At 53.1% G+C, this 27,283-nt stretch overlaps 1 protein-coding gene across 1 annotated transcript; it reads right to left on the reverse strand.

Moving 5' to 3' along the window:
- Window positions 1–208: 208 nt before the first annotated feature.
- CSNK1G2 (casein kinase 1 gamma 2) lies at window positions 209–25,747 on the reverse strand. The gene is made up of 12 exons (XM_036282015.1): window positions 25,668–25,747; window positions 9,277–9,711; window positions 3,306–3,346; window positions 3,105–3,174; window positions 2,848–2,996; window positions 2,476–2,710; window positions 2,325–2,410; window positions 2,160–2,244; window positions 1,900–2,048; window positions 1,408–1,491; window positions 1,215–1,321; window positions 209–1,089 (listed from the first exon to the last, which is right to left on the reverse strand). Exons 2-12 carry the CDS (start codon window positions 9,458–9,460, stop codon window positions 1,035–1,037), a joined length of 1,245 nt encoding a protein of 414 aa, XP_036137908.1. The 5' UTR covers window positions 9,461–9,711; window positions 25,668–25,747; the 3' UTR covers window positions 209–1,034.
- Between the last annotated feature and the right edge of the window lie 1,536 nt (window positions 25,748–27,283).

The raw sequence follows: 27,283 nt of genomic DNA on the forward strand, positions 1-27,283 counted from the left end.
ATTCAGTAAACAGTGTTTTTTTTCCCCGCTTACCCCCCAAGAACAGGACCAAACCCAGCTCTTACACTCACTTTAGTTCTGTTACTATGTTTCTATCCTCTCCTCTCTAGCTACCACCTCCTAGCCTGTCTGTTCCCAGGGATGTGGGCATCTGGGCTGCTGTCCTTCTCAGCCAAGCCTGCCAGAAAGACCAGACACTATATTCAGAACTGGTTTCATTTTCCTTTATTTTTTTAAAAAAGCCCCTAAGTTCTATGGCTTCCAGGAAGCATCAGAGAAACGAAGTGCCATTTCTGTACACTTTGTAAAGCAACACCTAGACGCACACACCGCCGCCAACGCCCCAGCGGCTCCGCCCGCCCGACTGTGTCTGCCTGGCCGCTGCTGCACCTGTGGGCTGAGACGGGGCTTTAAGGCGCTTGTCTCCTGCAGCTCAGCGGCACTGAGTGCAGACACAAGAAGCCCCCACACCGGGCACAGCCCTGGCCCAAGTGGCCACACAGGTGGCTGCCCCAGGCTCCTGAAGCAGGTGCAGCAGGAACACCTGCGGGCCATGCTGTTGAAGCTTTGGTGCAGCATTTTGATTAGGGTGCCGCTCCCACCCCGCCTTCCCCTTTGGTTTAGGGAGGCCCAGGGTGGGCTCACCCCTGGCAGCAATGCCCCACAGTGCCCCCTTGAGAAAACGGCCTTTGGATAGAGGGAGACGAGCTAGACTTTATGACACTATTGGGGCAGGTGGGCTGGACGGCGCAGGTGGCCAGGGCCTCCAGGTCACACTACTCACTTCAGCAGACATGGCAGGAGGGGCGCAGGGCAGGTGGCCGCTGTTTTCTTTTCCTTGTTTTAAATAGTTAATGCTCTTGGAAGGGAGGACTAGACACAGGTGTAGAAATTTCAGCCAAAGTCTTATGTGAAGAAAGTAACCCACATGGGGACAGGCAGCTCTAGGCCACAGTCTATGTCTTTGCTGTGGAACACCAGGGCAAGCTTCCCCAGGGACTGCAGCAGGAGGTTGAGGGGCGCCACCACCAGGATCACTTGTGTCTCTGCAGCGATTTCCTCTTTCTCCTCTTGAAGAAACAGCAGCACCTGGAGGGGAGTGAAGGCATGGGAAGTGGGTGCAGGTGGGGAGGGGCGAGTTGGGTGTGGAGTGGAAAGGGGGTACTAGCTGGGCACAAGGCATCTCTGCCCCCAGACACTACCCAGGGTCTTACTTGGTGTCATCCGCCACCTCTACCTCTGCAGGTGCTGTGATGGGGGCGTTGGAGTGACCGGCAGTGGGGTCGTCAGCATTCAGCTCCCCATTGGTGGAGTTTAGTGCCTGGGTGGGTGAGGTAGCAAGAGAGTCACGTGGGCTGCAATCTCCACTCCCCCAGTGTTAATGGGGTCCTTGGCCTGGCACCTCACCTGGTTTTTGCTGTATAGCTGGGCTTTGTCCCTAGGTTGAGTTTGCGCTGGCAGGTCGGCATGGACTGTGCCAATGGGCGTTGGCTGCAAGGGTGTCAGGATAGGGTGCTGAGGCTGGGTACCACTCCACCCCAAGAACCAGGGTCCTGGTTCTTGGGTCCTTCAAAGGCTCCAGGAACTTGGATCCTCCTCCATGTCCTGGCACAATCTTCAGGTACAGAGTCTCACCCCCCACATCCAGAGGCCCCCACCACATATACGGTAAAGCTCCCCCACACCCAGGGTCCTGCCTCCCTCCATGCCCATGCCCTGACGCCCCCAACATCCAGATTAAAGTCCCACATCCAGGGTCCCACCTCCCCCATACCCAAAGACCCTGCCATCCAAAGAAAAGCTCTTCACATCCAGAATCCTTCACAACATGTAGGGCAAAGCCCCCCATGTCCAGGGTCCAGCCCCACAGCCCCACACCCAGGTTCTGCCCCTACGTACCAGGGCCTTTCCCGCCCAGTCGTACTCATAGTCAAACACGAAGCCGCTGCGGTCGAAGAGGTCTGTGAAGAGCTTGCGCAGGTAGTCGTAGTCTGGCTTCTCAAAGAAGTCCAGGCGCCGCACATAGCGCAGGTACGTAGCCATCTCCTCTGAGAAGAGCCAGCAGGGCTGGGGGTGGATGTGGGGGAGGGAGGGACACATGGGGGGAGCGAAAGCAGGGGCAGCATGGGCAGGGAGCACAGGCTGGGGGCAGCCCTCACCTGGGTGGCTCTCGCAGAGCACCTCAATAGGCGTAGCCCTCTTGGTGTCCCCGATTTTCTGGTAGCGCTCCTTGAGTGTGTCCGCCTGTGGGGCAGAGTGGTCAATGCTGTAACTGTCACCAGAGACCATGACCTACCCCCACACCCACACACGCCCTGGCTCACCTTGAGCCCCTGCCAAGGCAGGCTGCCACGCAAGAAGTACATGAACATATGGCCCAGCGCCTCGAGATCATCACGGCGGCTCTGCTCTGCGGGGGAACAGCAGGTCAGCGTGCTCCCCCACCACCCCAACCCCTGCCCGTGTGCTGCTTACCCTTGCCCAGGTGCGTGTTGATGCTCATGTAGCGCGCTGTGCCTGTCAGGCTTTTGTGCTCCCGGTAGGGGATGTGCTTCTTGGTCTCGGGGTCTATGTACTCCTTGGCCAGGCCAAAGTCTATGATGTGGATGGCATGCTGCCGCTTGCTGCCCGGCCGCCCCACCAGGAAGTTCTCGGGCTTCACATCGCGGTAGATGAGGCTCTTGGTGTGGACATACTCCATGCGCGTGATCTAGGGGTGGGTGGGCCACTGTCCCCATCTGCCTAGGTCCTGCAGAGCTCCTCCCCCAATTCCCTTCCCCAGGCTCCACCCCACTCCTCTCCCTGCCACCTCCCGAGCCCCACAACCAGGGGTCCCATAGCCCGCACCAGCTGGATGGCGATCATGAGCACAGTCTTGAGCGTGAATGTGCGGTCGCACAGATCGAATAGGTCCTCCAGGCTGGGCCCGAGCAGCTCCAGCACCATGGCGTTGTACTTCCCGCAGGGGCCAAAGTAGTAGACCTGAGGGACACCCTCTGCGGGTGGAGCATGCACAGATGCCTACAGGGGCCTGCAGCAGGCCCCCACTGCTCCCCACTGACCCCTGCACCCACCACACTGTCCCACTTAACCCAGCTGGGTACCTGCAGAGCTGAGCTGCTTGTAGAAGCGGTACTCCAGGTGCAGCTGTGGTGCCCGGGACTTAATGGGCTCCTGGAGGGACAAGGGGGATGAGGTAGAGGGTTACCTGGGGTGTAGCATTGCCTCTCCTCCTGCCCCAGACCCCACCTGGATGGGTTCCACATGAGGATAGTCTACTGTTGTGGGGAAGAACCTGAACTCACCAATTTGATAGCTACGTATTCATTTGTATAGAGATTCTTTCCTGTGGAGGAGAGAGAAGTGAGCACAGCAGGGCCACCCGATCCCCATTCCTCCCCCCGCCAAGAGGCAGGAGACCCTACATGCCCTACCACCTCCAAAGGGTACCTCCTGTTCCCTGGCCAGCCCCCTTGAGCTTGGCCCTGTCCTCCCAGGTCCTGGGAGTGAAAAGAATGCCCACAAAATACCTGCACTCCTTGAGGTGTCCCTATCTGCCCTGCACCCTCACATCCTGGGCTCCCACACTGTCTTACTGCTGCTCTCTCCTCCATAGCCCCTGCCCACCACCTTCTGGGTATTCCAGATCCCAGCCCCCCACCAGCCCCACCAAGCTCACCCAAGTACTTCCCCTAACCCTGTCTCCACCCATTCAAGCAGCTACCCCCAGCTTCTCAGAGGGATCCTCCCCACAAGCACACCAATGTGCTCCAATTCTCCCATCGAAAAATAGAACAAAGATCCCATGGCCATTCTTAGCACCCACTGTAGTGAAGGGAACCAAAGACATCCATACCCCCTAAGCAATTCTCCCTCCCCCATCACTCCATCCCCAGGACCTCCCTGGGTGCAGTCAGCTCAATGCCTCTACATGGGACCTGCACACAAGTGGTGGCAAATAGCCCAGACTAGCCCATGTGCCCCTCCGGTGAGCCCCTCCCGCCAGTGGAGCTCACTCTGCTTCTCACCCCTGCCCCCAACCATGTTCATTCCAGCACCTTCCTCCCCCATCTTCCCCATGACTGTGGAGTAAGGACTCTTGACCAAAACCCCACCCCTACCCCTGGAGGTTTGTCAGGACATGCAGAGGATTCACCCCAGTGGCCCTGTGCCCTCCCTCCTCCTGCACCCCCACCCTACTGCTGGGATATCCCCTACCATGCCGGCTATGTCAGATGAGACCCTGCCCTTGGTGCCAGCAGGCAGGAGAGCCCAGGCTGGCTTCTTCAGGCAACAGAGCCCAGCAGGGCAGAGACCACCTGGGGCAGGCCTTGCTGAGGCCTCCCACCAGGACCTCCAGGTGCCCAAGAAGTTAACATGCCCAACCTCACAGAACTACACAAACACGAGTTCCAGAACATGATGAAGTCTAGTTTTTCACCTATTACAGTTTCTAACACTAGCAGAGTTCCACAAGGTCCAGCTACAGTAGTATGTGGCTGGGTGACCTGCCCCATAAACAGGGGCTACCCTGCCCAGCCCCTTGTGTGCATTTGAGTTACTGTGCATGCAGTAACCATCTCTGGTCCATTGGCCCCTCCAAGAGTTGTCCTGTCTTGACCACCACCGGGTCCTGAACACCACGAATGTGGCCCCACGCTGTGTCTGCACCTCTAGGCCTCACCTTACTCTGCCTGCTGCAGCTGGACAGTCAGGGTGGTATGAGCACTCTAGCTATTCCTGCCCCACCCATGTGTCAGCAGACACCACTGTGTTCTACCTCAGAGGTTGATGACAGTATTAGTCTGCTCCACTAGTCATGGTCACTGCCCCATCCTGGGGTGTGCAGAGGTGTCCACATCACTGAGGCACCCAGCAGTATGTCTTCCACTCTGCTGTGGCTATTGTAGGGACTTGGTTTCCATGGTGGTTCAGAGTCAGCTTATTGACTTCCTGAGAGCCCAGCAGGGTGTCTTGGAGTCTGCAGCAGAACCGGAGGACGTAATAACTCACACTGAACTGTCCCATCCACCCCTGGGAATGAACTGCTCCCAGGAATGCTTTGTGGCTCTCAGAGAGCTTGTCCAGTCTTTGTTAGATTTATTCCAGAGACACTTGATGAGTTTTCGCACTCTTACGATTGGCATTGTTTTAAAATCTTTATTGTCCAACTGTTGCTCAAGAAGAGAAATACAGTTGGCTTCTGTGCTGGTACGACCAGCAGCTTGCTAAACTCATTTTCCTCTACTTGCTTACGAAGATTACTCTGGCTGCCCGCAGGTGTGATCAGGGACTGGGCACAGTTGTATTTCTTCTTTCTCCATTTCTTACCCTGTATTTCCACTCCTCACCACTGTCATCACAGAAGAGGTGAGAGGAGATGCCCAGTTGTTATAACACAAAGCTTTTCACAGATACCCACTAGCAGGGTAAGACAGCCTCCTTCTAGTCCTAGTTCTTGGATTTTGATAAAAAATAGGTGTCCTGCCCTGGCCAGTTTGGCTCAGCGGTTAGAGCATTGGCCTGCAGTCCAGAGACCTGGGTTCAGTTCCCGCTAAGGGCATGTACCTCGGTTGCAGTTCGTCCCCGGCCCTGGTTGGTTGTGTGGGTGGCAGCCACTCGATGTGTCCCTTTCACGTCGATGTTTCTCTCTCCTTCTCTTTCTCTCCCACTCTATCTGAACAACAACAAAAAAATAGGTGTCCTAAAACAATGAAAAAAAAAAAAAGGTGTCCCTCTTGTATTTTTCCCTCCACCATTTTATTATGGAAGTTTCAAACACAGAAAATTTCAAGGCACTACGCAGTGAACAGCTACATCCTCACCACCTAGATTACACAATGAACAACTTGCTACCTGTTCTGTTGCATATCTATCAGTCAAGAATCTGACTTGTAGATACACTTCAAAGTTGCAGGCATCAGTACCTGGCCCCTAAATACCCAAGCCTGCAGGTCAAGTTCTGTGGGTACTTATAGTTTCTGTTTATCCTGTGGAAGGTGCATTTACCTGTGAAATGCACACATCTGAAGTGTGCCATTTGATGACCTTTGGTCAATGCATGACTTTATGCAACCCCCACCCTTATCAAGACACAGAATGTCGCCAGTGATCACACCCCTTCCTGGTCTACCGCCACCAACACTGAGGTAGAATCATCTGATGTGTTCTCTCCTTCCTGGCTCCTTTAATTTCACATGGCATGAAGTGCTCAAGATTCCTGTGTTGAGGCGTGTCCATGGTCGTGGCTGACAGCTGAATGATGCCCCACCCCATCAAGGGGACATACCAGTCACCACAGGGGACACCTGGGTTATCCTTGTTACAAGCAGAGCTGCAGTGAACGTTGCCCAATGGGCCTTTCTGTGGGCAGGCTAGTCACTTCTCTAGTAGGTTTGCTGGCTTTTGCTGCAAATATGGAGCCTTCTGTGCTCCCTAGCCATTTGTCTGTCTATTTATACAAAGTGTCTGTTCAAATCTCTTGCCCATTTTTAATTGGAATGTCTGTCCTTTATTATCAAGTTGTCATCCTTTCATGTATCCTGGACACCAGTGCTTTGTTAAACGGAGCTCTGAAAATACTTCTTCCCAGTCTGTAGATTACCTATCCGGCTCTTAACGTTTTGTGATAAACATTTTAAACATTCATGAAGTCTAACCAATCCTTTATGGTAAATGGTCATTTTATTCTGTCTTACTGAAGAAATCTCATGTTTTGACTGCATATGAGTTCTAGGAAAGCCAAAGTCCTTGGAGTCCAGCTTGAGTTTAAAGTGAGTACACGTGCCTGGCCGATGTGGCTCAGTGGATTGAGCGTCATCCCATGAACTGAGAGGTCCCGGTTCGATTCCTGGTCAGGGCACATGCCCAGGTTGCAGGCTTGATTCCCAGTAGGGGACGTGCAGGAGGCAGTGGATCACTGTTTCTCACATCAACGTTTCTATTTCTCTCTCCCTTCATCTCTCTCTAGAAATCAATAAAAACATTAATAAAGTGAGCACATGTGTGTGTGTGTGTGTGTGTGTGTGTACACACACACAGGCATCTGAAGTCTATGGATTTATAGGTCTCTGGGGGAGTTCAGGTGCTATGGGCTCTGAAAGCCTCACCAATGCTTCTGTTATCAGTTTTATCTATGCTTGCAGAAAGCGAGTCTGCAAGGCCTGGCAGAGAACAACTCCCAAGCGGCTGTGAACAGCAGGAAGATTCCAGAGGCCACACAAGATGAGAAGACACTTAGAGATGCAGTCATCTAGAGCAGGGAAGCCTCCCTGAACTCCTCCAACCTTAGGCTAAGAACCCAGAAAGCCCACACGTGGGAAGAGGGGCAACTCCAGCCCTTGAGTAATGTTTGCTCTCAGCCCGCCCGAACAAAGCCAAAATCAGTCCCTGACAGAGTCAAGATAAAAAGTCTGTGACATGGGGCACCTACAACGTCCAACATACAATAAAACGTTACTAGACATATGAACAAGGAGAAAAATAGTACTGTAATAAGGAAAAACAAAGTCAAAGTCACCACAAGTGGGCATTTATAACATCTACAAGTATGTTCAAGGGTTTAAAGAAAAAAAATTGGCAAAATGAACAAGCAGATGAGAAATCTCAAGAGAAAAATAAGGGAGTCAAAGGGAAGTGAAAAACACTGTGTATGAAATGAAAAATTCACTGGATGGCCCCAACAATAGATTGGACACAGAGAAAAAGGGTGAACTTATAGCAGAACAATAAAACTATCCAATCTGAAGCAAAGAGAGAAAAAGACAGGAAGAACATGGAAAGGGGCTTGAGGAACCGTGGAACAGCAGCATCAAACACTTCTAACATATGCGTAATTGGAGTCTGAGAATGAGAAGAGAATATAACTAAAGCAGAAAAAAATATTTGAAGAAATAATGGCCAAAGTGTTTCCAAATTTAATAATAAAGTGTCAATATACAGATCCAAGAAGCCCAATGAATCCCAAGCAGCATAAACACAAAGAAAACCAAACCTAAACAATGCAGAATCAAAATCTGAAACCAAAGAATATCTTCCAAACAGAGAAATAGATACATTATACACAGGAGGACAATGCTCGACATTAGTTATCAAGAAAATGCAAATAAAATTTAGAGACAGCACTTTACACCTACTAACAAGGAAAAGCCTGACAGTCTCAAGTGCTGGTGAGGATGTGGGATACCCAGAACTACCATATGCTGCCTGCAGGAGATCAAAGTGTACAACCACTCCGGAAATCGGTGTGGCAGTTTCTCTTAAGACATACGTCCCCCACGACCCAGTGCTTTAATAAAAACACTCATACACAAGATTTGGAGAAGGATGCTCAGGGCAGCTTTATTCACAGCCAAAATCTGGACACAGCCGAATATCCCTGAGCAGGAGAACAGACGAACAAAATGGGGTGTAGTCATACAAATGGACAGAGTAACAAAGAGCAACTAGCTACTAACACACATGACAACATGGATATTCTCAAAAACGTGCTGAGCAAAAGCCAGGCAGAAAAGAACACATACTTCAATTTAAAAAAATGTTTTGCCTCACATCCCCCTACATATGCCCTTTCATCTGTCTGTGCAGACCTGGACCATTTAGGCTGCTGCTCCCAACACCCAAGAACAGGACTCATGATGCTGAGTTCCCAAAGCCGTACAGACCTCCCCACCCCCACCGGCTGCAGATCAAGACTGGGCCCAGGGACATGCTTGTGCACATACACATATATCCTAATGGGGCAGCAGGGTAGCTATGTCCAGGGGAAGCTGAAGAATTGGCTACCATGCGGCTATGTGGGCTGGGCTTGTGGGGCCTCATGCTCTGGGAAAGTGCTTGTCTCTCCCTTGCCCACCACAGTCTTAGTTACTGATGTGACGACCCAATGCCTGCTCTGCATGTCCCTCCCACCAGCAGACAGAGCTGGGCCACAACCCCTAATAGTACATGGGCTCAAAAACCCCAAACCTGGGGCTGTCTATAGCTCCTTACAGCCAACTGCTAAACAGTGCACCAGCTTAGACATTGGTGGCTTCTATGTCGGCCCTCCCATGTGTGGGCTTGAATCCCAACAGAGCTGTTCATCAGACACACAAGGGTGAGATCGGGGAGTCTACTCCTCTTGCCCAACTTCCTCCTCAGGGAACAGAAACTCACACACACTTACCTGCGGCGTCCTGGTCACAATGTTCAGGGAGATCATCTGCAAGTGACCATGACCCCATTGGGCAGCTTCCCCCCGACCCCATCCCCTGAACACAAATGAGCGGGGCTCACCTAGCCGGAGTTCCCCGAAGTTGCCACAGCCTATCTTCTTCCCGACCCGGAAGTTGGGGCCCACCATCAGGACCCCTGAACTGGTCCCCGTGCTCCGGACGCTGTGGCTGGTCCGGCCGCCGGCCTTGGACATTCTCCGGCCCTCCTCTGACTCCCCTTTCCCTCCTTTCTTGTCAAAATCCATAAGTTTGTGGTACCCCGGCCTCTCCACGGTGACTCTGCTGCTGTACAAATCCCGGGTCTGTGGAGACCTGAGGTCACGGGCGGCTCTATGGGGCTAGAACACCATGGCACCTGGAGGACTCCTGGCTAGTGAGACATGGGGGCTCGCAAGGGCCAGGTAGCGGCACTCATCTCGGTGGCCTCAAGGTCACATGCAGGGGGAGGACACATTCTGTTGACAGGTCCCACTGCCTCAAATCTCGTGGCTCCCAGCTGGGGAAAAAACAGAGACACAGGTTAGAAGAGTGAGACCCACCCACCCACCTGTCCACAATACAACCCAGAGTCCAGAGCACAGCCCAGCAGGGTGATATTAACTGATGGGCTGGCACAGCAGGATGGCATTCCGGAAAGACCTCTGAAGGCACAAGTGAGACCTGTGACTTTCTGAGGGGCAGAGGCCATCATGAATCCCATGTGTCAAGGTGGTGTAAGATGTGCATTGTTGCATGCTGGCCCATAACACAGCCCAAAGATAAGTGCACTGGGAAGGGTAAAGGTCAATCAAGTGACAGAAGCCCCAGAACTAGGTGAGGAGCCCCAACTTGGATGCAGAAAGGATCAAGAGCCACCCCACCCACAGCCCCTTTCAAGAGGGAAGAGGACAGAACACAGAGCTCCCTCCCCAGCACTGACCAAGGGCCTGACCAGCTACTAATGTGAGTAGTAGTGACTTGAACATGGTGACACCATGAGGCCTTGGGGGTGAGGATCCCAAAGTGATCTCAATCCATGACCCAGGGCTCCCTTACCCTGAGGCTGGAATGGGGTCCTGAGGATGACGAAAGGGGACAAGAGTGAGGCCCTCTAAGAACCAGGCCAAGGACAGAGCCTACTGTTGTCTCTTGGCTCTGGTTCTGGGAATGGCAGGCCCGAGCCTCAGAGCTAGAAAAGGCAAGCACCCCATAGAGGAGAAGCCCAGCCATGTGTTCGTGGAGAAGTGGCACCACAATATAGCAGGGACACAGAGGCACAGTGCACATACACAACTTCCTGTACTCTCAGATACGTGTGCACATCTGTGCTTACACACTCACATGCATGCATACCCCTCTATGCTCACAAAACGTGCACAACTCACACATGTTCATGCTTACAGTTCTCTCCAGAGGGGCTGCACACATAACGGAGCACAAGGAGGTGCCTGACCTGCATGTGACCCTTGGGCTTGGGCACAGCCAAGAAGAAGGGCCGTGGCCCTGTGAGCACGGAGGTATGTGACAAACCTACCTTGCCTCAGCCAGCTGCAGGGAGACAGCAGCCAGCCAAGACTAAAGAATCCAGCACACAAGCTGCCCTGCCTGGGCCCCCAACATAATCCCAGTGATTCCCTATTGCAGTGTGTCCAGGCCCTATGCAGCCCCCTTACACAGGGCAGGTATGCAGACACTGCCTGCAGAGGACAGCGGGCACAAGGAGGCAGGTGAGGAGCCTGACCCCTCTCCAAGGACACCAGCCCTTACCCACCCCACAAACAAGAGCCACCACCCCAGACCCAACAGGTAGTACAGACTTGCAAATGCTCTGGAAGGCACCATCCCACCAACCACCAGCCACAAGGGGGCATTCTGGGTCTTCTCCCAGACACTCTGAGCCAGATGGGACCTGCAGGAGGATAGTCAAGTACCTGTCTGTGGGAAGAGAGCCTGAGGCAGGGCTAGGACCAGAGCTGAATGCCCAGCCTAGCAAATCTGGGCAGAAGCAGGTGACCTAAGGCCTCAGAGGAATGGAGTGTCTAACCTCAGTGCAGGGCCAAAAGTTAAAAGTAATTATCCTGGAGGAGAGGACCTCCTATTCCACCTTTAGCCTCAACCGCACTAGCATGCCCCCAAGTTCAGCTCCCAGCTTCCCCCACAGAGGGAAGGCCCTCCAGGGGTGTGGGCTCGACGTGGACCCTCATGCCCAAATTCAGTTCCACGATGATATGATCCCTAGGCAGCCCCTGGAAGCTGTTGTCCCGCCTGTGTCCACACTGAGCGGGTCTTGAAGAGAATGCTCCATGTCAGGGCTGTGCGCACCTCAGGTGAGTTACCTGCCCTGTTCTTTTTGGGGTCCTCCATCTTGTCAGGGCCAGGGGCTAGCTCCCCTGCATGGGCCCCAGGAACCCCCTTCTCTGATCACCTTCAGTAGTCAGTGATGTCACAGTCCCTGGCTGACATCACTAGCATAGCCCCAGAACAGAGCCAGAGCAAGTCTGAGGAAGGTGTGGGCAGCCTCCCTCTGGTGGGGGGTGACCCCTCACAGGTCGCCTGGCCCTACAGTGCACGGTGGACCCTATTGTGAGTGTAGCCTTGGAAGCACCCAGACTCAGGTGATCCAGAATACAGCCCCTTCCAGACAACTCTGGACACGTGCATCCCTGCACACTAAGAGCCCACTTCTGCCAGAGGACTTGGTGACATGTAGAGGCAGGGGCCTCCTCCCCAGGATTCATCTGGGCCCAGCAACATGGCGCCCGGAGCCATGAGGACCCAGTGTGCCACGTCCTGCTATATGCGCACTACTGTCCCAGAGGGACCCAGACTGGGGAAACGTGCCCACCCTAGGTGTGTAGCTGTAAAGTCCTAGGGCACATGCAACATCACGTCATGTCAGAGAGGAAGGAAGTGCCCCACAATAACTGCACAGAAACCACCCGCCCAGCCCCTGGGGACAAGGTCAGTATGGAAAAGGATTAAGCATAAATGGATCTTAATGTACCAAGTGACAAAGAGAAAGGAGATTGCCAGACCCGGGCGAAAGTACCATCAACAAGCAGGCAGCATGGACATGGGACTGAGTGTACCAAGCAGGTGGCCCGAGATCACATATTGGTGGGTGCCAGTCAATGCCACCCCAGAGGGCATTCAGAGTTCCTGCTTGAAGTCCTGACCAGGAATGGATGGAGGAAGGAGAAAGGCCTGTGAGAAGGGACAGCTGTCATTGCACCGTCAGAGAAAAGTAGACTATACACGTCGATGCTCTTGGGAGAGGGCCAGAGATCACAGAGGTTGATCACAAGGTGGCAGGATAGTCTCACATAGTTCGGGAAAAGCAAACATGGCCACAAGTGACAGTGAGCCCACAAGGAGCAGAGGGTATCAGATACTTTTCTTGCACACCTTCAACAGACTTGAAACATTTTCAAAATTAAGATTACAAAAAGGTGAGTTTAGTTCTACAAACTCTGCAACCTCAAACCACAGCAACAAAAGTCAAGCAACAAGTCTGAGTAGTAAAGTGTATCTTCCAGACAGCTAGGGACACGAGAGTGGCCTTGGTGTGTAAAAGCTCTGGACTCGTATTGACTGCAGGCATCAGTCATGATTAGTGACATGGGGTTCCAGAGAACCTGCTGCAGTGCTACAGAGAACATGGGAGGGGACTGAGTTTATTGGGCAAATGTCAGTAACTTGGGCCAGGTCATGGGCCCACGAGGTGGGATGGGGAACACTGTAGTCTCTCTACATTTGGGAGCATCTAAAAATTTCCGTCTAAAGAGCTGAAAAGAAAATGAGGGAGGCTGGGAGAGCAGGATATGAGGCTTGACAGACACTGGTGTCACTGCCTAGGGCTGGTGCACAGTCCTGGACAGAGTACCTCTGGCACATCCCATCATCTCAGAGTGTGCTCCTGACAATGCTGGCCATTCCCCACAGACACCTGGTCAAGCCCTCATCCACACCTTGCACTGAGCTAATTGTCCGTCAAGGGGGAAGAAGTGTCCCACCCCGTGTGATGGTACCTGAAGGCCCCTTGTCCTAGTCAGGCCAGGCCCATCCTGGGCATTTCTGCTACCCAGTGTAACTATGGATCCAGCACTGTATCAGTCCTTGGTGTGTGCTGAGATGTGTCCCCAACAAGGTCCCCTAACTCCTGGTATCTGGGCATGTGACCTTGTTTACAAATTAGGGTGGGTACTGATCTGTGACTGGTGTCCTTATGAGAAGAGAAGACAGACACACATAGGAAAGGAAAGCCATGTAACAAAGGAGGCAGAGAGTGGAGAGATCTAGCCACAAGCCAAGAAACTCTGGCAATAACTGGAAGCTAGAATAGGCCAAAGGACTTCCCCCCACACCACTGAGCCTTAGGAAGGGAACGTAGCCCTACGACACCTTGATTTTGGACTTGTGGCCTCAAAGAAGGACTTCTCAGTTAGAGATACCCAACCAGCACTCTGGCACAGAGTTAGCGGCAGCAGAGACCTAAGGTGAAACCCCAGAAACCCCAGACTGGAGATGTCCTGCAGGACAAGAGATGGTCCAGGGCATCCACAGAGGTGAGGTGAGGAACACTGTAGTCTCTCTACATTTGGGAGCATCTGAAAATTTCCGTCTAAAGAACTGAAAAGAAAATGAGGGAACCTCCAACTCAATTAAAGGGACCTAAGGGATGGGACAACTGACTGTCATATGGGGTCCAGGGGCAGAGAGAGGCCATTAGGGGAAACTAAGGAAATGTGGGTAAATTTATTAATTATGCCTCAGTCCTGGCTCATAAGCTGTGACAAAGGTACCACACTGACGAAAGGTGTGAACAGAGGGCCTGGGTGTAGGGACATGACAATCTGCATCAGCTTCACAAGAATTATGTATATCTAAAGCTGTTCTAAAATAAAATTTATTTAAAAAAACCCAAACCTTGCCCTGGCCAGTTTGGCTCAGTGGTTAAGAACGTCGGCCTGAAGTCCGGAGAGACCCTGGTTCGGTTCCCACTGGGGGTGCGTACCTCGTTTGCAGTTTGTCCCTGGCCCTGGTTGGGTTGTGCAGGTGGCAGCCACTCGATGTGTCCCTTTCACGTCAGTTTCCCCCCTCCAACCCCACATCTGAACAAAATGTGAAAGATTATCCTTGGGTGAGGATTAAAAAAAAAACCAAAAAACCCAAACCGTACCCGGCCGGTGTGGCTCAGTGGTTGAGCATCAACCCATGCACCAAAAAGGTCACCGGTTCGATTCCTGGTCAGGGCACATGCCCAGTTTGTGGGCTCGATTCCTGGTAGGGGGCATGCAGGAGGTGGCCAATCGATGTTCTCTCTCATCGATGTTTCTATCTCTCTCTCTCTCTCAAATCAATAAAGAAAAATATATTTTAAAAAAACCAGCCCTGGCCGGTTTGGCTCAGCGGTTAGAGCGTCGGCCTGCAGTCCTGAGACCCGGGTTCGGTTCCCGCTAAGGGCGCATACCTCGGTTGCAGTTTGTCCCCGGCCCTGCTCGGTTGTGTGGGTGGCAGCCACTCGATGTGTTCCTTTCGCATCGATGTTTCTCTCTCTCTCTCTGTTCCTCTCTCTCCCTCCCACTCTACCTGAACAAAAAGGTGGAAAAATGTCCTCGGGTGAGGATAAAAAAAATAAAAATAAAAAAAATAAAAAAACCAAACCTCATGCCCTGGCCATGTGGATCTGTGGTTAGAGAATCAGCCCATGGACCAAAGAGTTGTCAGTTCAATTCTGATCAAGGGCATGTATCTCAGTTGCAGTTCGATCCCTGGCCCTGGTTAGGGTCATGTGGGAGGCAACAAATCGATGTCCCTCACATGGATGTTTCTCTCTCTCTCCTCCCCCCTCTTCCCTCCTTCTCTCCCTCCCACTCTATCTGAAAATCAATGGAAAAATATCCTCAGGTAAGAATTAACAACAAAAAGTAAATTCAGTAGCAGTGAGAATGTGGGAAATGGGGACTTTGATGCAAACAAAAACAATGACATTTAGGTAAATGAGGCTCTTTATCCAGGCCATACAACCCAGAGGAGCAGCCAAACCAGGACTAGTGACAGCCATGCAGGTGCAGCACTGTCCCCACCCTCCGCACAACCCATGAACAGAAAGGAAGTGGCAAATGGTGCAGCCCCACAAAGCTGTCCCTGCAGATGAGTAAGAGCCCAGGAAATGATCCCAGGGGCTGGGGCTCCAGATCAGGACTCCCCCCGCCCAATACACCCTTCTCAGGCCTGAATCTACTTTCTTCCCTCCCAGTGAGCACAATGAAAACAATGTTTTTGCATTTCCTAAACCCAGCCATGGTGGGGATAGGTGGGTAGGGAGGTGCTCTCAGGCTTCCGCCTCTCCTCTCAGAGCTGTCATGTCAGAGTGGGGTAGGTCTGAACAAATGCAAAGCTTGGGAACATGCAGGGTTGGAAGCCTCATGGCCAGAAACTCTGGTGGGACCTATGTTGGAGGAAATGAAAGGGCCACTGAGACAGCTGCAAACACCACAACACATGTAAGTGACACCCTGCCCAGAGCTCCCCAATTTTACTGGGATGGACCCAGCATCACCTCTACAGGCCAACCCTGACCACATGCAGGAAGGAGAGAGGGCCAGCCAGTTCCTTTCAGGTAAGACACCCTTCAAATCAGACATGTCCCCAGAACTAAGCACATCACTAGACTGAGGATCAGGCCAACTAAGTCAACAACGAAGATGCTGGGCAGCTGTCCTTCGAAGGGCAGGCTGGCTAAGGCCCAGCATACCCGCCTGGGACCTCACACCCAGTGCACTCCTGTGTGGCCTTCCTCCCAGAACCCTCACCCACAATTCTCAGAAGCACCACTTCAGGACTGGACTGCGAACTGGCTGAAAGCTGACAGGCAGGAGTGGACACAGCCTGGGACAGAGGGGATCTAGGTCTACAGTGTGCCAGGTCCCATTTATAAACACACTAGTGTTTTTCAGGTGTCTGGAGAATCTCCACTGTAAATGACTCCCACTTCTTGGGTGTTGAGTGGTTTTTCAAAAGCAGTCTTTTATGCTTTGTTTTCTTCAATGTGCACACTTTGTTTTTGCTACTTAAAAATACCAAGAACAGGATGTTGGTTTTGTGGTCTCACTTGCCGGGACACCAGGTCCTGGTCCTTTCAGTCACTTGAAGACACCAAACACACCTTAGGAGAGTACTCAAGGATACCTGGCCACAAAACTTGCCACAACCAAAGGCCACAGGCTGGCACGCTGTCTGCCCATGAAAGTTTCAAAGTATAGGACCCAGCCAGTGCCATCGCAGTGACTGGTGGACTGGCACTCGCTCAGAACTTCTGGCTTTCTGGAAAGTGCAGGGCAGCAGACAAGTGGGGTTCTAGAAACTGGTCAGGGTTCCCTGACTCTGAGAGGGCAGAGATGACATGATAAAGGGTCAGAGCCCAGGACAGGAGAACTGGCCTGAAGAGAAGCCAGGGCACAGACACTGAAACATGAGTTGGGGGCAGGGAGTAAAATGATGCAATCACTGTGGGAAATAGTCAGCAGGTCCTCAAAAAGTTCAACACAGACACACCAACGATCCAGTAACCCAACTACTGAGTGTACACCCAAAAGAACAAAAGACACATGTCTACACAAACCTGTGCATAAGGTTTACATAGCATGATTCACAAACGCCAAAAGGTGGACACAGCCCAAAGGTCCATCACCTAATGAACAGATAAACACAATGTGCTCCATCCACACACTGGAATTTTCCTTAGCTACGAAACCAAGCAAAGCACCAACACTTGCTATGATAGGAATGGACCTTGAACACATAATGCTCAATGAGAAAAGCCAGATACAAAGGACCACACAGCCGGGCCAGTGTAGCTTAGTGGTTGAGCATCAACCCACGTACCAAGAGATTGTCAGTTCATTTCCTGGTCAGAGCACATGCCCTGGTTGTGGGCCCGATCCCCGGTGTGGGGCATGCAGGAGGCAGCTAACTGATGTTCTCTCTCATTGATGTTTCTCTCTCTCTCTCCCCCCTCTCCCTTTCTCTCTAAAATCAATGAAGAAGACAAACAAACAAAAAGATCTCACACAGAGCGTGATTCCATTTATGCGAACTGTCCAGAACAAGAAAATCCAGAGACAAGAAGTAAATTCATGGTTGTCAGGGGCTGGGGAAGGGGATGGAGAGTGGCTGCTAAGGCGGGGGCAGGGTGCCTTTTGGGATGATGGGACTTTCTGGAATTAGACAGAGGCACTGGTTATACAATGTACTATAAACCACTGAGGTGTCCATGTCAGTGATTTTATGGTCTGTGGATTATATCGCAAATAAAAAGGGGAGCATGTGGTATCTCAATAAAGCTGTTTAAAACTCATGGTAAGCTCTGAACAGTGGCTTAGTTGGTTGGAACGACATCCTATGCACCAAAAGGTGGCAGGTTTGATTCCCAGTCAGGGCACATACCCAGGTTTCGGGTTCAATGCCAGGTCGGGGCGAATGTGGGAGGCAATCAATCGATATTTCATATTGAGGTTTCTCTCTCTCCCCCTCTCTCCCTTCCTCTCTCTGAAATCAATTTTTTAAAAATGCATAGTGAGTCCGGCCAGTGTGGCTCGGTGGTTGAGCATCGACCCATGCACCAAGAAGTCGCTGATTTGGCCCTGGCCGATTTGGCTCAGCGGTTGGAGCATCGGTCTGCGGACCAATGAGTCGCAGGTTCGATTCTGGTCAAGGGCACGTACCTCAGTTGTAGTTCATCCCCGGCCCTGGTCGGGGTCGTGCGGGATGCAACCAGTCGATGTGGCTCTATCACACGGATGTTTCTCTCTGTCTCTCTCTCCCTCCTTCCCTCCCATTCTATCTAATGATAAATAGGAAACTATCCTGGGGTGAAGAATTAAAAAAAAAAAAGAGGTCGCTGGTTTGATTCCCGATCAGGACACATGCCCAGGTTGTGGGCCTGATCCCCAGAGAGGGGCATGCAGGAGGTGGCCAAACGATGTTCTCTCTCATTGATGTTTCCATCTCTCTCTCCTTCTCCCTTCTTCTCTCTATAAAATCAATAAAGAAAAAAAATAAAAAACTCATAGTGAGTGTGACTCTGGCTGGCAGCCTGGAGAACAGGGCTTGTCCCTGTACAGATCAAAGTTCAGCTGGCACTCAGGGTTACTGCAAGAGCCACATCTCCTGCTCTTGGGCCCTGTTTAACAGGCTTCTGTCACAAAAGAATCAGAGATGTGCACCCACAGAAAATAACAGGCATAGAAAGTGGCCAGTGGGGAGAGGAAGAGGGGCTGACTCTTGGCTATGTGAGAACTCAACACCAACTTGCCCAGCCTCAGCCCTTCCCAGAGGCCCTGGGTGAAACTGAGGGTACACAGAGGGTCTCCACAACCACCCAGGACAGGTCTGATCCCCAGGTCCAGGGGCGATGAGCCCACACAGCCACACCCAAGTGCTTCAAACCTGGTCAAAGTGATTGCACAGCTCCTGTTCACCTATGTACACATGGGGCTCCTGCTCACCTGTGCAGGGCTCACAGGGCTCACACATCAGGAGGTTCAAGGAGCCAACCCCCCAGGGCACACTCCAGGGCCACCCTCCTCACACTGGAGGCCCAGGCAGCACTGGTGACCACTTAAAGACCTCAAGACTTCAGAGCTGCCTAGCCCTGTCTCTGGCCACGGATGCGGCAATACAGTTGTCTCATACTGGTGAACAGGCAGCACTCTAACTTTGATCCCACAAGATCAGCCCTGGGATGGAACAGAACAGCCTCCAATGCCAAGGCTGCATCAAATCACCCGAGGTGCTGCTAAAAACCCAGATTTCTAGCCTACCCCCAAGATGCTGGTGCCAACGGCAGGGTAGAGCCTGGGGACCTACAGCCAGGGAATGCCAAGCAACTGGATTAGGAGCCATCATTCAGTCATGAGGGTTTCACCTCCCACCTGGTTGGCCAGTCGTCCAACCCAAACCAAAACCCAAGCTCAGTACACCCCGCACAGCCACCCAGGCTTAAGCATGCAGGTACCGTTACCACAACAACCTAATAAGTATCAAATAGCTTTTAGTGTAAGTATCCTACGCAGCATTTGGGACATACTTTTATCAAGCAATTTTGGGTTGTTTCTCTGAAACTAAATTTGGCTGGACACCTGCATTGTTGCATCTGGCCACACCTCTACAAAGCTGCTCTGCTCCCAGCACATTCAGGCGAAGGCCTATGCAGGCAATGTAGAACCCAGAGCAGGGCTGACAGACTTCTCAGCAGGACTTGCTAGTCCCAAGGGTACCATTTTCTACTAAAATCTGTGCATTTTTAAAAGATCAATTTTTAGCCCTGGCTGGTTTGGCTCAGCGGTTAGAGCGTCAGCCTGCGGTCCAGAGAGACCTGGGTTCGGTTCCCGCTAAAGGCATGTACCTCAGTTGCAGTTTGTCCCCGTCCCTGGTTGGGTCATGTGGGAGGCAGCCACTCAATGTGTCCCTTTCCCGTCAATGTTTCTCTCTCTCTCTCTCTTCCTCTCCCTCCCTCCCACTCTATCTGAACAAAAAATGTCCAGATGGACATTTGGAAAAATGTCCTCGGGTGAGGATAAAAAAAAAATATAGATTTTTTAGAGAAAGAGGAGGAAATCAATCGGTTGCCTCCCGCCCACCCCCAAGCAGAGATTGAATCCACCACCTTTTGGTGTATGGGACCATGCTCAATGAGCTGAGCCATCTGGCCAGGGCCAAATCTGTCTATTTCTTAAAACTGTCCAAATAGTGTGAACCCTATGTAAAATACACACTGAAAGAAGAACGAACAAGCTGACTCTCACCTGTTACGTTTAAATATAATGAGTTAAGTAAAATTCATTACAGTGACTTTCACCTGTTGTGTTTTGGTTTTTAACGAGGATACTGGCATACAACTATCCATGAAGCTCAATTTCTGGGCTACCAGCATCACTGGGGGTCTTGAGTACCTGTCCTCCCCAAGCAACTGTCACTGCCCATGAGCCAGGTACCATCGTGACCACATCAGATGGGGAAGCTCAAGCCTGGGGTTGAGAGGCACCTGGCAACCCCCTGCAGCATTCCAGACAAGGGGCACAAGCTACAAAGCACACTGGGGCCAGCAGGGCTGGACTCCCCGCTGGCCCCAGAGTGCTTTGGAGGGAGGAGAGCAAAGCAGCTGTCCTGTCCACTGCACTCTGTGCTCTCCTAAAACAGGGAGGGCAGTGCCCAGCCGGTACAGAAAACCAAAGAAAGCAGGGCCACAGGTATGACTCTGCCTTTGACAGCCTAGAGGTGGGAACAAGACCAGGAGGGTGAAGAGGAGCTTAGGGGTCTCATTCCCAGGAGGCAGGCTTCCTCAGTCCCCTCCCCACCTCTTTCCTTAGACTTCCAATTCCTGGGGCCAAGAGCGGGATGTTCTTTCTGGGCTCTGCCCTGAGACCTTAGGACATCTGTGGTTGTTACAACAGGGGTTGCTGTGAGGAAAGCCCTGTCCCTGGGAGGTCCTTGAGACCCAGGGTGGCCTCACTCACCACATGGGACAGGGTCTGTAAAGACCAGACCAGGGCCCTGGCCAGTGTAGCTCACTGGTTACAGCGTCAGCCCATGCACTGAAGGGCTGCGAGTTCAATTCCCAGTCGAGGCACATGCAGAGACAACCAATCAACGTGTCTCTCACATCAATGTCTCTCTCTCTTTCCCCTCCCTCCCTTCCACTCTCTAAGAATCAATGAATGAAAAAAATATCCTTACGTGAGAATTAACAACAACAAAAAGACCAGTCCAGGAACCTTTCTAGAAGCAATGAGCCCCAAGGGTCTGTGCTGATCTCTTCATGAGCCCCCAGCCCATAATGCTGTGTGGGATTTCTAGTCCCCAAGGTGCCCATGTGAACTTGGAAAAACTTGAGAGGTACTGGCTGACCTGAGGATTGAGGTCTAGGACCCCATCCACAGGCCTCTCTCTCTTCCTGGCGGTCAAGACCTGCTCCTTAGGGTGGCCACCGGGTACCCACTGTCCAGCCTAACAGAGCCTCCTCTTATGCCCATCATCCTGCCCCTAGTGAGACCACAGCAAGCAGAGACCCCCTCGATGAACAAGTCACCCTTGCCATCTCAGGGTTACCTCCAAGACAAGGTCCCTGTGGAGGCTGGGGGCCCTACAGCAATGCTGCCATGCAACCTAGAGTCCGTAGAGGAATATTTCCAAATAAGTGAGAGATTAACTTCAAGCATAACTTTTTTTTTTAAGACTCTAAGGTGAATCACTGACCTTAAGTTATGGTACATAATGACATATTATATATACCTCTCCTTTCTAAATAGCTATCGCCCACTCCAGACCACCCCGGACCCTACCATAACCCAGAACTGAGGATGACCCTAGACTATCTTGGGCACCCGACCTGCACCTGGGACCCCTGCCTGCTGCTGGCTGGAGAGGCTATGGGCAGGTCAGGCCCAAGGACCACAGGCAGCTCTTCCAGTCTTCCAAGTATGTTCTGCCAAACTCTTGCTTCTGAAGGGAAAGCTGCCGAAAGGACAGGAGTCCTGCCCTGGCCCTGGTCGGTTTGGCTCAACGGTTAGAGCATTGACCTGCGGTCCAGAGAGACCTAGGTGCAGTTCCCGCTAGGGGAGCGTACCTCGGTTGCGGTTTGTCCCCGGCCCTGGTTGGGTCATGTGGGTGGCAACCACTCGATGTGTCCCTTTCACGTCGATGTTTCGCTCTCTCTCTCTCCCTCCCACTCTATCTGAACAAAAAAATGGAAAAATGTCCTCGGGTGAGGTTAAAAAAAAAAAAAAAAGAAGTCCTGTCCTGCAGGGCCAGGCACAGTGAGCCCTGTGCCCTCTGGTCCTCATCCACTAGGGTGGCTGCACCCCAAGTGGGCAGTGCTTGCCCTGCCCTCAATGGGAACCTTCTCAAGCCTGCAGTCACTCTGCCAGCCTCAGTTCTCCCTCCTCATGTCAACACGTTTCTGTAGAGCTTGAGTTATAACCTAGAAGCAGACTGCATCCTGTATCTGGTGCACTACTACTTCATTTGGCTTTGGACACAGACCGACAAGCAGTTACAATAAACAAGACTGCTTTTTTTTTTTAATCCTCACCAGAGGATATTTTTCCATTTATCTTCAGATAAAGTGTGAGGGAGGGAAGGAGGGAGGGGGAGAGAGAGAGAGAGAAACATCGATGTGAGAAAAACACATCAATCAGTTGCTTCCCACACAATCTCACTGGGGACCCAACTGACTAAGGCACATGCCCTTGACCACGATCAAACCTGTGACTCTTTGGTCTGTGAGCTGAAGCTCTAACCACTGAGCAAACCAGCCAGGGCAATAAGACTGCTTTTTACCATGATGTGCCCTCCAACCATGCTTGCCACTGAGTCCTGGATGAGAAAGGACCCGTCCTGGGTGGGCTGGCTTCAATGAGGAAGACTCTGAGGAGAGGACATCACGATGCCCTCTGGCATTTTAGAGGAGGGGATCCCAGACAAGAGCTGGAGAGAAGGTGGGTAACATAACCAGGTAGGGGCACAACTTGGGCTGGGCCCCAGAACCGTTGCACCCTGTTTACCAAGAAGCTTCATCAAAGCCAAATCTTCCTCACTTCAGCAGGCTACTCAAGTCTTGACTTCCTCATCTGTGCAATGAGGACTCAGGAAGAGGCCCAGCAAGGCTCCAGAAATGGGGAGGAGACAAACATGGAACTGCTCAAGGCAGGAGCCTTCCAGACCACCCAGGTCTTGGCTCAGGAACCCAGAGTTGTGCCAGAATGGAGAGATACCCCCTGCAGGGACAGTCTCCACCAGGCGACTGGAGCTCACGACAGCAAGATTTCCATTGGGCATGACAGCAACCACTGACATAGAACGAAGCCCCCTCTACTGCTCCACCAGCAGAACCAGACCCCAACCATATGCTGGGCTCCTTTACAAGGACCTGCCTTCCCCATTAGGGTTAAAACAAAGGTGCCAACCCACGCAACATCATGGAGGCCTGAAGGCTGAAAGCTCCTGGCCACCCTGCACCCTGCATCCAGCTCCAAAGATGACCCACCTCTCCTGCTTCTAGCTCAGCTTCCTACCCTGCCTACTCACCTCTGGGTTTTCAGGTCCCAAAAAGGATGTGCCAAGACAGGGACCCAACCACAACGATGAGGAACCCTGTTGGTCCTGGGGTTACCTGGGGGCAGCTCGTGGGGGCTCAGAAGGGTCAGCAAAATTAATCATGGGACAAGTGGTATCCCAGGGAAGATGCCACTGTCCCTAAATTCAACCTTGTAGGAACCTTGCTCAGACAGACCTGTAAATAAATCCTCACAGACAAGTGGATCCACAGCTATCCGGGACTCCTTTCAGCTGGCTTGCTTCCAAAATTATTGGCCAGCGTGCTGGCTCGCCCAAAGCTGGGATGAGCACATAGGAAGATTTTCAGTTTTAAAAAACTTCACCTGCATCCTCTTGCCACCCAGAGGTAATTACTATATAATCAGAAGGACAGTCAGATGGAACCAGAACCAACAGTTAAGAAGTCAGTCTACACAGGGTTGTTGTCACAGCACAGGGATGCCCAGAGCCAGGTAATGAGATGCCCGTCACCATCTGCTTCAGAGAAATTAGAGGGAGTGGAACCAGGCAACAAGCCACTTTATGAGAAAGGCTGACTGCCAATGATGCACAGAAAACCCAGACCTGTCCCGTCACCTACTGCTGTGGTGGAGAATCCAGTCAGCTCCTTCTAGATAGCCTCCCCACTCTTGCCACAAGGTCACACCTCCACATGCAGCAGACACAAATGGTCCCCTTACTTGAGATCGGACTCATCCCCTACCCCAAGCAGCTCTCCCATTCTGTTCCTGAGGCAAGGCCACAGAACCCACATGCCAGGGGCTGGTGGTGGAGGAAGAGGGACAAATACCTGGGGTCCTGGAGACTCCAGGGAGGCCCATGAGCCAGTGTGAGCACTTGGGGACACTGCACCCAGCCCCCGCCCCCGCCCATTAGCCTGCAAAATCCACAGCGGTTTCCTTCTCAGAGCACAATTTGGTGGAGATAGAGAAAAACAGAAACTAACTACTGGCAACCACAGCAAACTTCCTCCTTTCAAACCTGTGGGCTTGACTCACAATCTGTTCTTCACAGAGGTGACTCCATCCCCTGCTACAGCCACCCCTTCCTGGGTCAGAGCAGCTCCTGGCTGGTGGTTTTCCCCTTGATGGGAGCTTTGTGCTTTCCCACTTATCTTACACCGCTGAGCCTGGGGCCTGTAAATGCCAATGAAGACTGTCTGTGTCCTGCCAACAACCCCCGACCCCACGATAGGAACAAGAGGACCCAGGGAGCTGGAGCCACAACAGATGGAGCACCACTGGATGGACAAGCAGCCACCAGGGGAATCCCAGACATGACCAGGCCTGGGTGCCCCCATGGAAGGCACTGAGGAAAAAATGCCACATTCCACCTACATGCAGGAAACTCTCCAGGGCCATTTTCTGCAAACAATGCCTGCCCAGGACATCACCACAAGGCTTTCTCTTAGGCCTCCAGCCCCTAACTCCTGAAAGAAAGTTGGGGCAGAGAGGGTAGGGTATGTGCCTTCCAGGTAGGGAAGGAATCAGTGGAAGGATCATTGTGGCCAGTGCACAGACCTCCTACCACCTCTCCAGAATCTGAAGTGTTTCCAGAAAACAAAGCCAGTGGTAAGGGCGGAAGGCAGAGGGTGAAGCCAGGCTGAGAGCCAGGAGTTCCTGAGCAGCACCCTGCAACAGGTCACCCCAGATGAGGCCTCTCCTTGCTGCACACCCCTTCCCTACTCAAAGCTCCCCACTACCGGCTGAGCCCTCCAAGACCTCCAGGACCACGAACGGGACGGGGAATGTGTGTGTCACTGTGGGAGGGATAAAGGGACCAGGTAGGCAGATGCGGGGCTCCAGGAGAGGGGTGAGTGTCAGGGGGAGTGAGCAATGTGTTTGAGCACAGGATGGAGTGGGGTGGGGCTAAGTGGACAATGGGGGCAGCAGGGTCTGGAGTGAGGGATCACTGTGAGCAGCTAGCCTGGAATGTGGGGATCAGTGGGTGTGAAATGTGGCAAGGCCTAAGTTTGGGGGTTACTGGGTGGCAAGGTCTGGAGAGAAGGGAGAAGGGGGTGAGGAGTAGGAGTCTAGAGTATGGGTGTCAGTGGGCTGTGGGTGTAGTGGAGTCGGAGCATAGGAGTCAGGGAAGTGTTGGAGCAACGGGGTGGATTGCAGGATCAGTGCCGGAGGAGTTAGCAGGGTTCGGAGTATGGGAGTTCGCGGGTTGTACGGACACAGGATTCTGGGGTGCGGGGGTCCAGAGTGTGGGCTGTAGGGGTAGTAGGTCTGAGGTGCGGAGATAGGCGGGGTGCGAGGGTCCACTGGGTGTCGGAGCAGGGGGTCCGCGGGGGTGGGGCCACAGGGCCGGGCGCGTGGCGGCGGCAGTAGGCGAAGGCGCGCGCGTCGTTACCTCTCGGCCTCCGCCGTGGCCGTGGCCGTGCGGCCAGCCGGCCGAGCTGGGTGGCCCAGGCTCCTCAGCAGCGCGGTGCGGGACCCCACTCCGAGCCCCGCTCTCGTTCCGGCGCCCGCTCGAGCCCCCGCTCCCGCACTGCTGGCCTCCTCATGTTGGGCGCGGGCCGTCCCCGCCGCGCGGGCGCCCGGCTCGCCCGTCTCGCAGCGTCGCCGCGGAACTTGCTTACGCCACCAGCGTCGCGGGCAGGGCGCGGTGCCCACTGCGCAGCCGCCGCCACCACAGGGCGCGCGTCGACGTCACAGCGCGGGGTGGGGACCAGCGGCGCGCCCGCCGCTTTGCAGCAGCGGGTAGCGCTGAAAGACGACCGCCGCGCTTTGCGGCCGCTCCGGGTTGGTCAGGTTGCTGCCCGCAGGGCCACCGAAAGCGCATGGCTACCGGGCCGCGCGCGAGCTGGGGGGAAGCCAGGCCGCATCCACCGTTTGGAGGCCGGTTCTCCCACCCCCGTCCGGCTCACCCCGCCGTTGCCATGGCAAGGCGTGGCCGACCGCCCCGCCGCGCTTCTGTGACGTCACGGTCTCGCCATCTGATATCACGGCCGGGGGCGTGGTCCTGCCGGTACAGGCTGACTTCCGGGGCCAGGCGGCGGGAGACCGACTGGGTGGGGCCAGGAAGAGTAAAGGATCCTAGGAAGTTGGACAAGCGTTGTGGCTGGGCTTCTCACTATCCTAATAAGTGGTGACGTCAGCGAGAAGAAAAGAAGGGCTCAATTCAGGCTGTGTCCGCTGTGGGTCACCCGAGGCAGTCGGTCCGGGGTGCTGTTGGGCCGCCGTGCAGAGCACCGGCCCTGCCCACAGCTAGCACTGAATAATGCCCATCGCCCACCGTCTATACAAGAGGAGGCCTAGGGAGGGCGTTACTGGCCCACGGTAAGGCCCTGCTCTACCCAGGACAGGGCCTGGAGGAACGATGCCTGCCCATCCGCATGCCCCGCGTGCCTCCTGGGGGCGTTTCAGCATATACTCAAGCATATATGAAGTGCCTGCCATAGGCTCAGAATAGAATGGCGAACTGGACTCTTGCTGTTGCTTGCTAGGGAGTCCTCAGCCCTGGGGGAAAGTGGGGACAGGACAGTAAATAAATGGACACTGACGGTTTTAGAGGGTGTGTTATAAAGTGGCGCAGACAGTGACTGAGGGCTACACTCCGAAGGCTAAAGCTAGTTGTGATCAGATGGGAGGAAGATTCTATGGTCTCTTGACTGTTGTCTAACAGCAGTAGCCAGAAGGGGTGCAAAGAAAAAGGGGGGGAGGAGAATTAAACTGGAATAGGACGGTAGAAGGACAATTGTTTAGGGCCAACCCAGACCCTTGCAGACGCAGGCTTTAAGGCTTGTTCTGCCTCAGTCCTCCTCCTACGATCCTGCTTTCAGTGTCTCTACCTCCGGGATCCCCAAGCCACATTCCCATTGTCCTTTCTCACTGCATCCTGACCTTCAACCTGTATCTTACCATAGAGAATTGTATTTGTTTAAAGTCAACCTCCTTGCACTGGCCAGTTTGGCTCAGCGGTTAGAGTGTCAGCCTGCTGACTAAGGAGTCAAGCGTTTGATTCTG

The sequence above is a fragment of the Molossus molossus genome, unplaced genomic scaffold, assembly GCF_014108415.1.
Source record: "Molossus molossus isolate mMolMol1 unplaced genomic scaffold, mMolMol1.p scaffold_m16_p_4, whole genome shotgun sequence".
Lineage (NCBI taxonomy): Eukaryota > Metazoa > Chordata > Mammalia > Chiroptera > Molossidae > Molossus > Molossus molossus.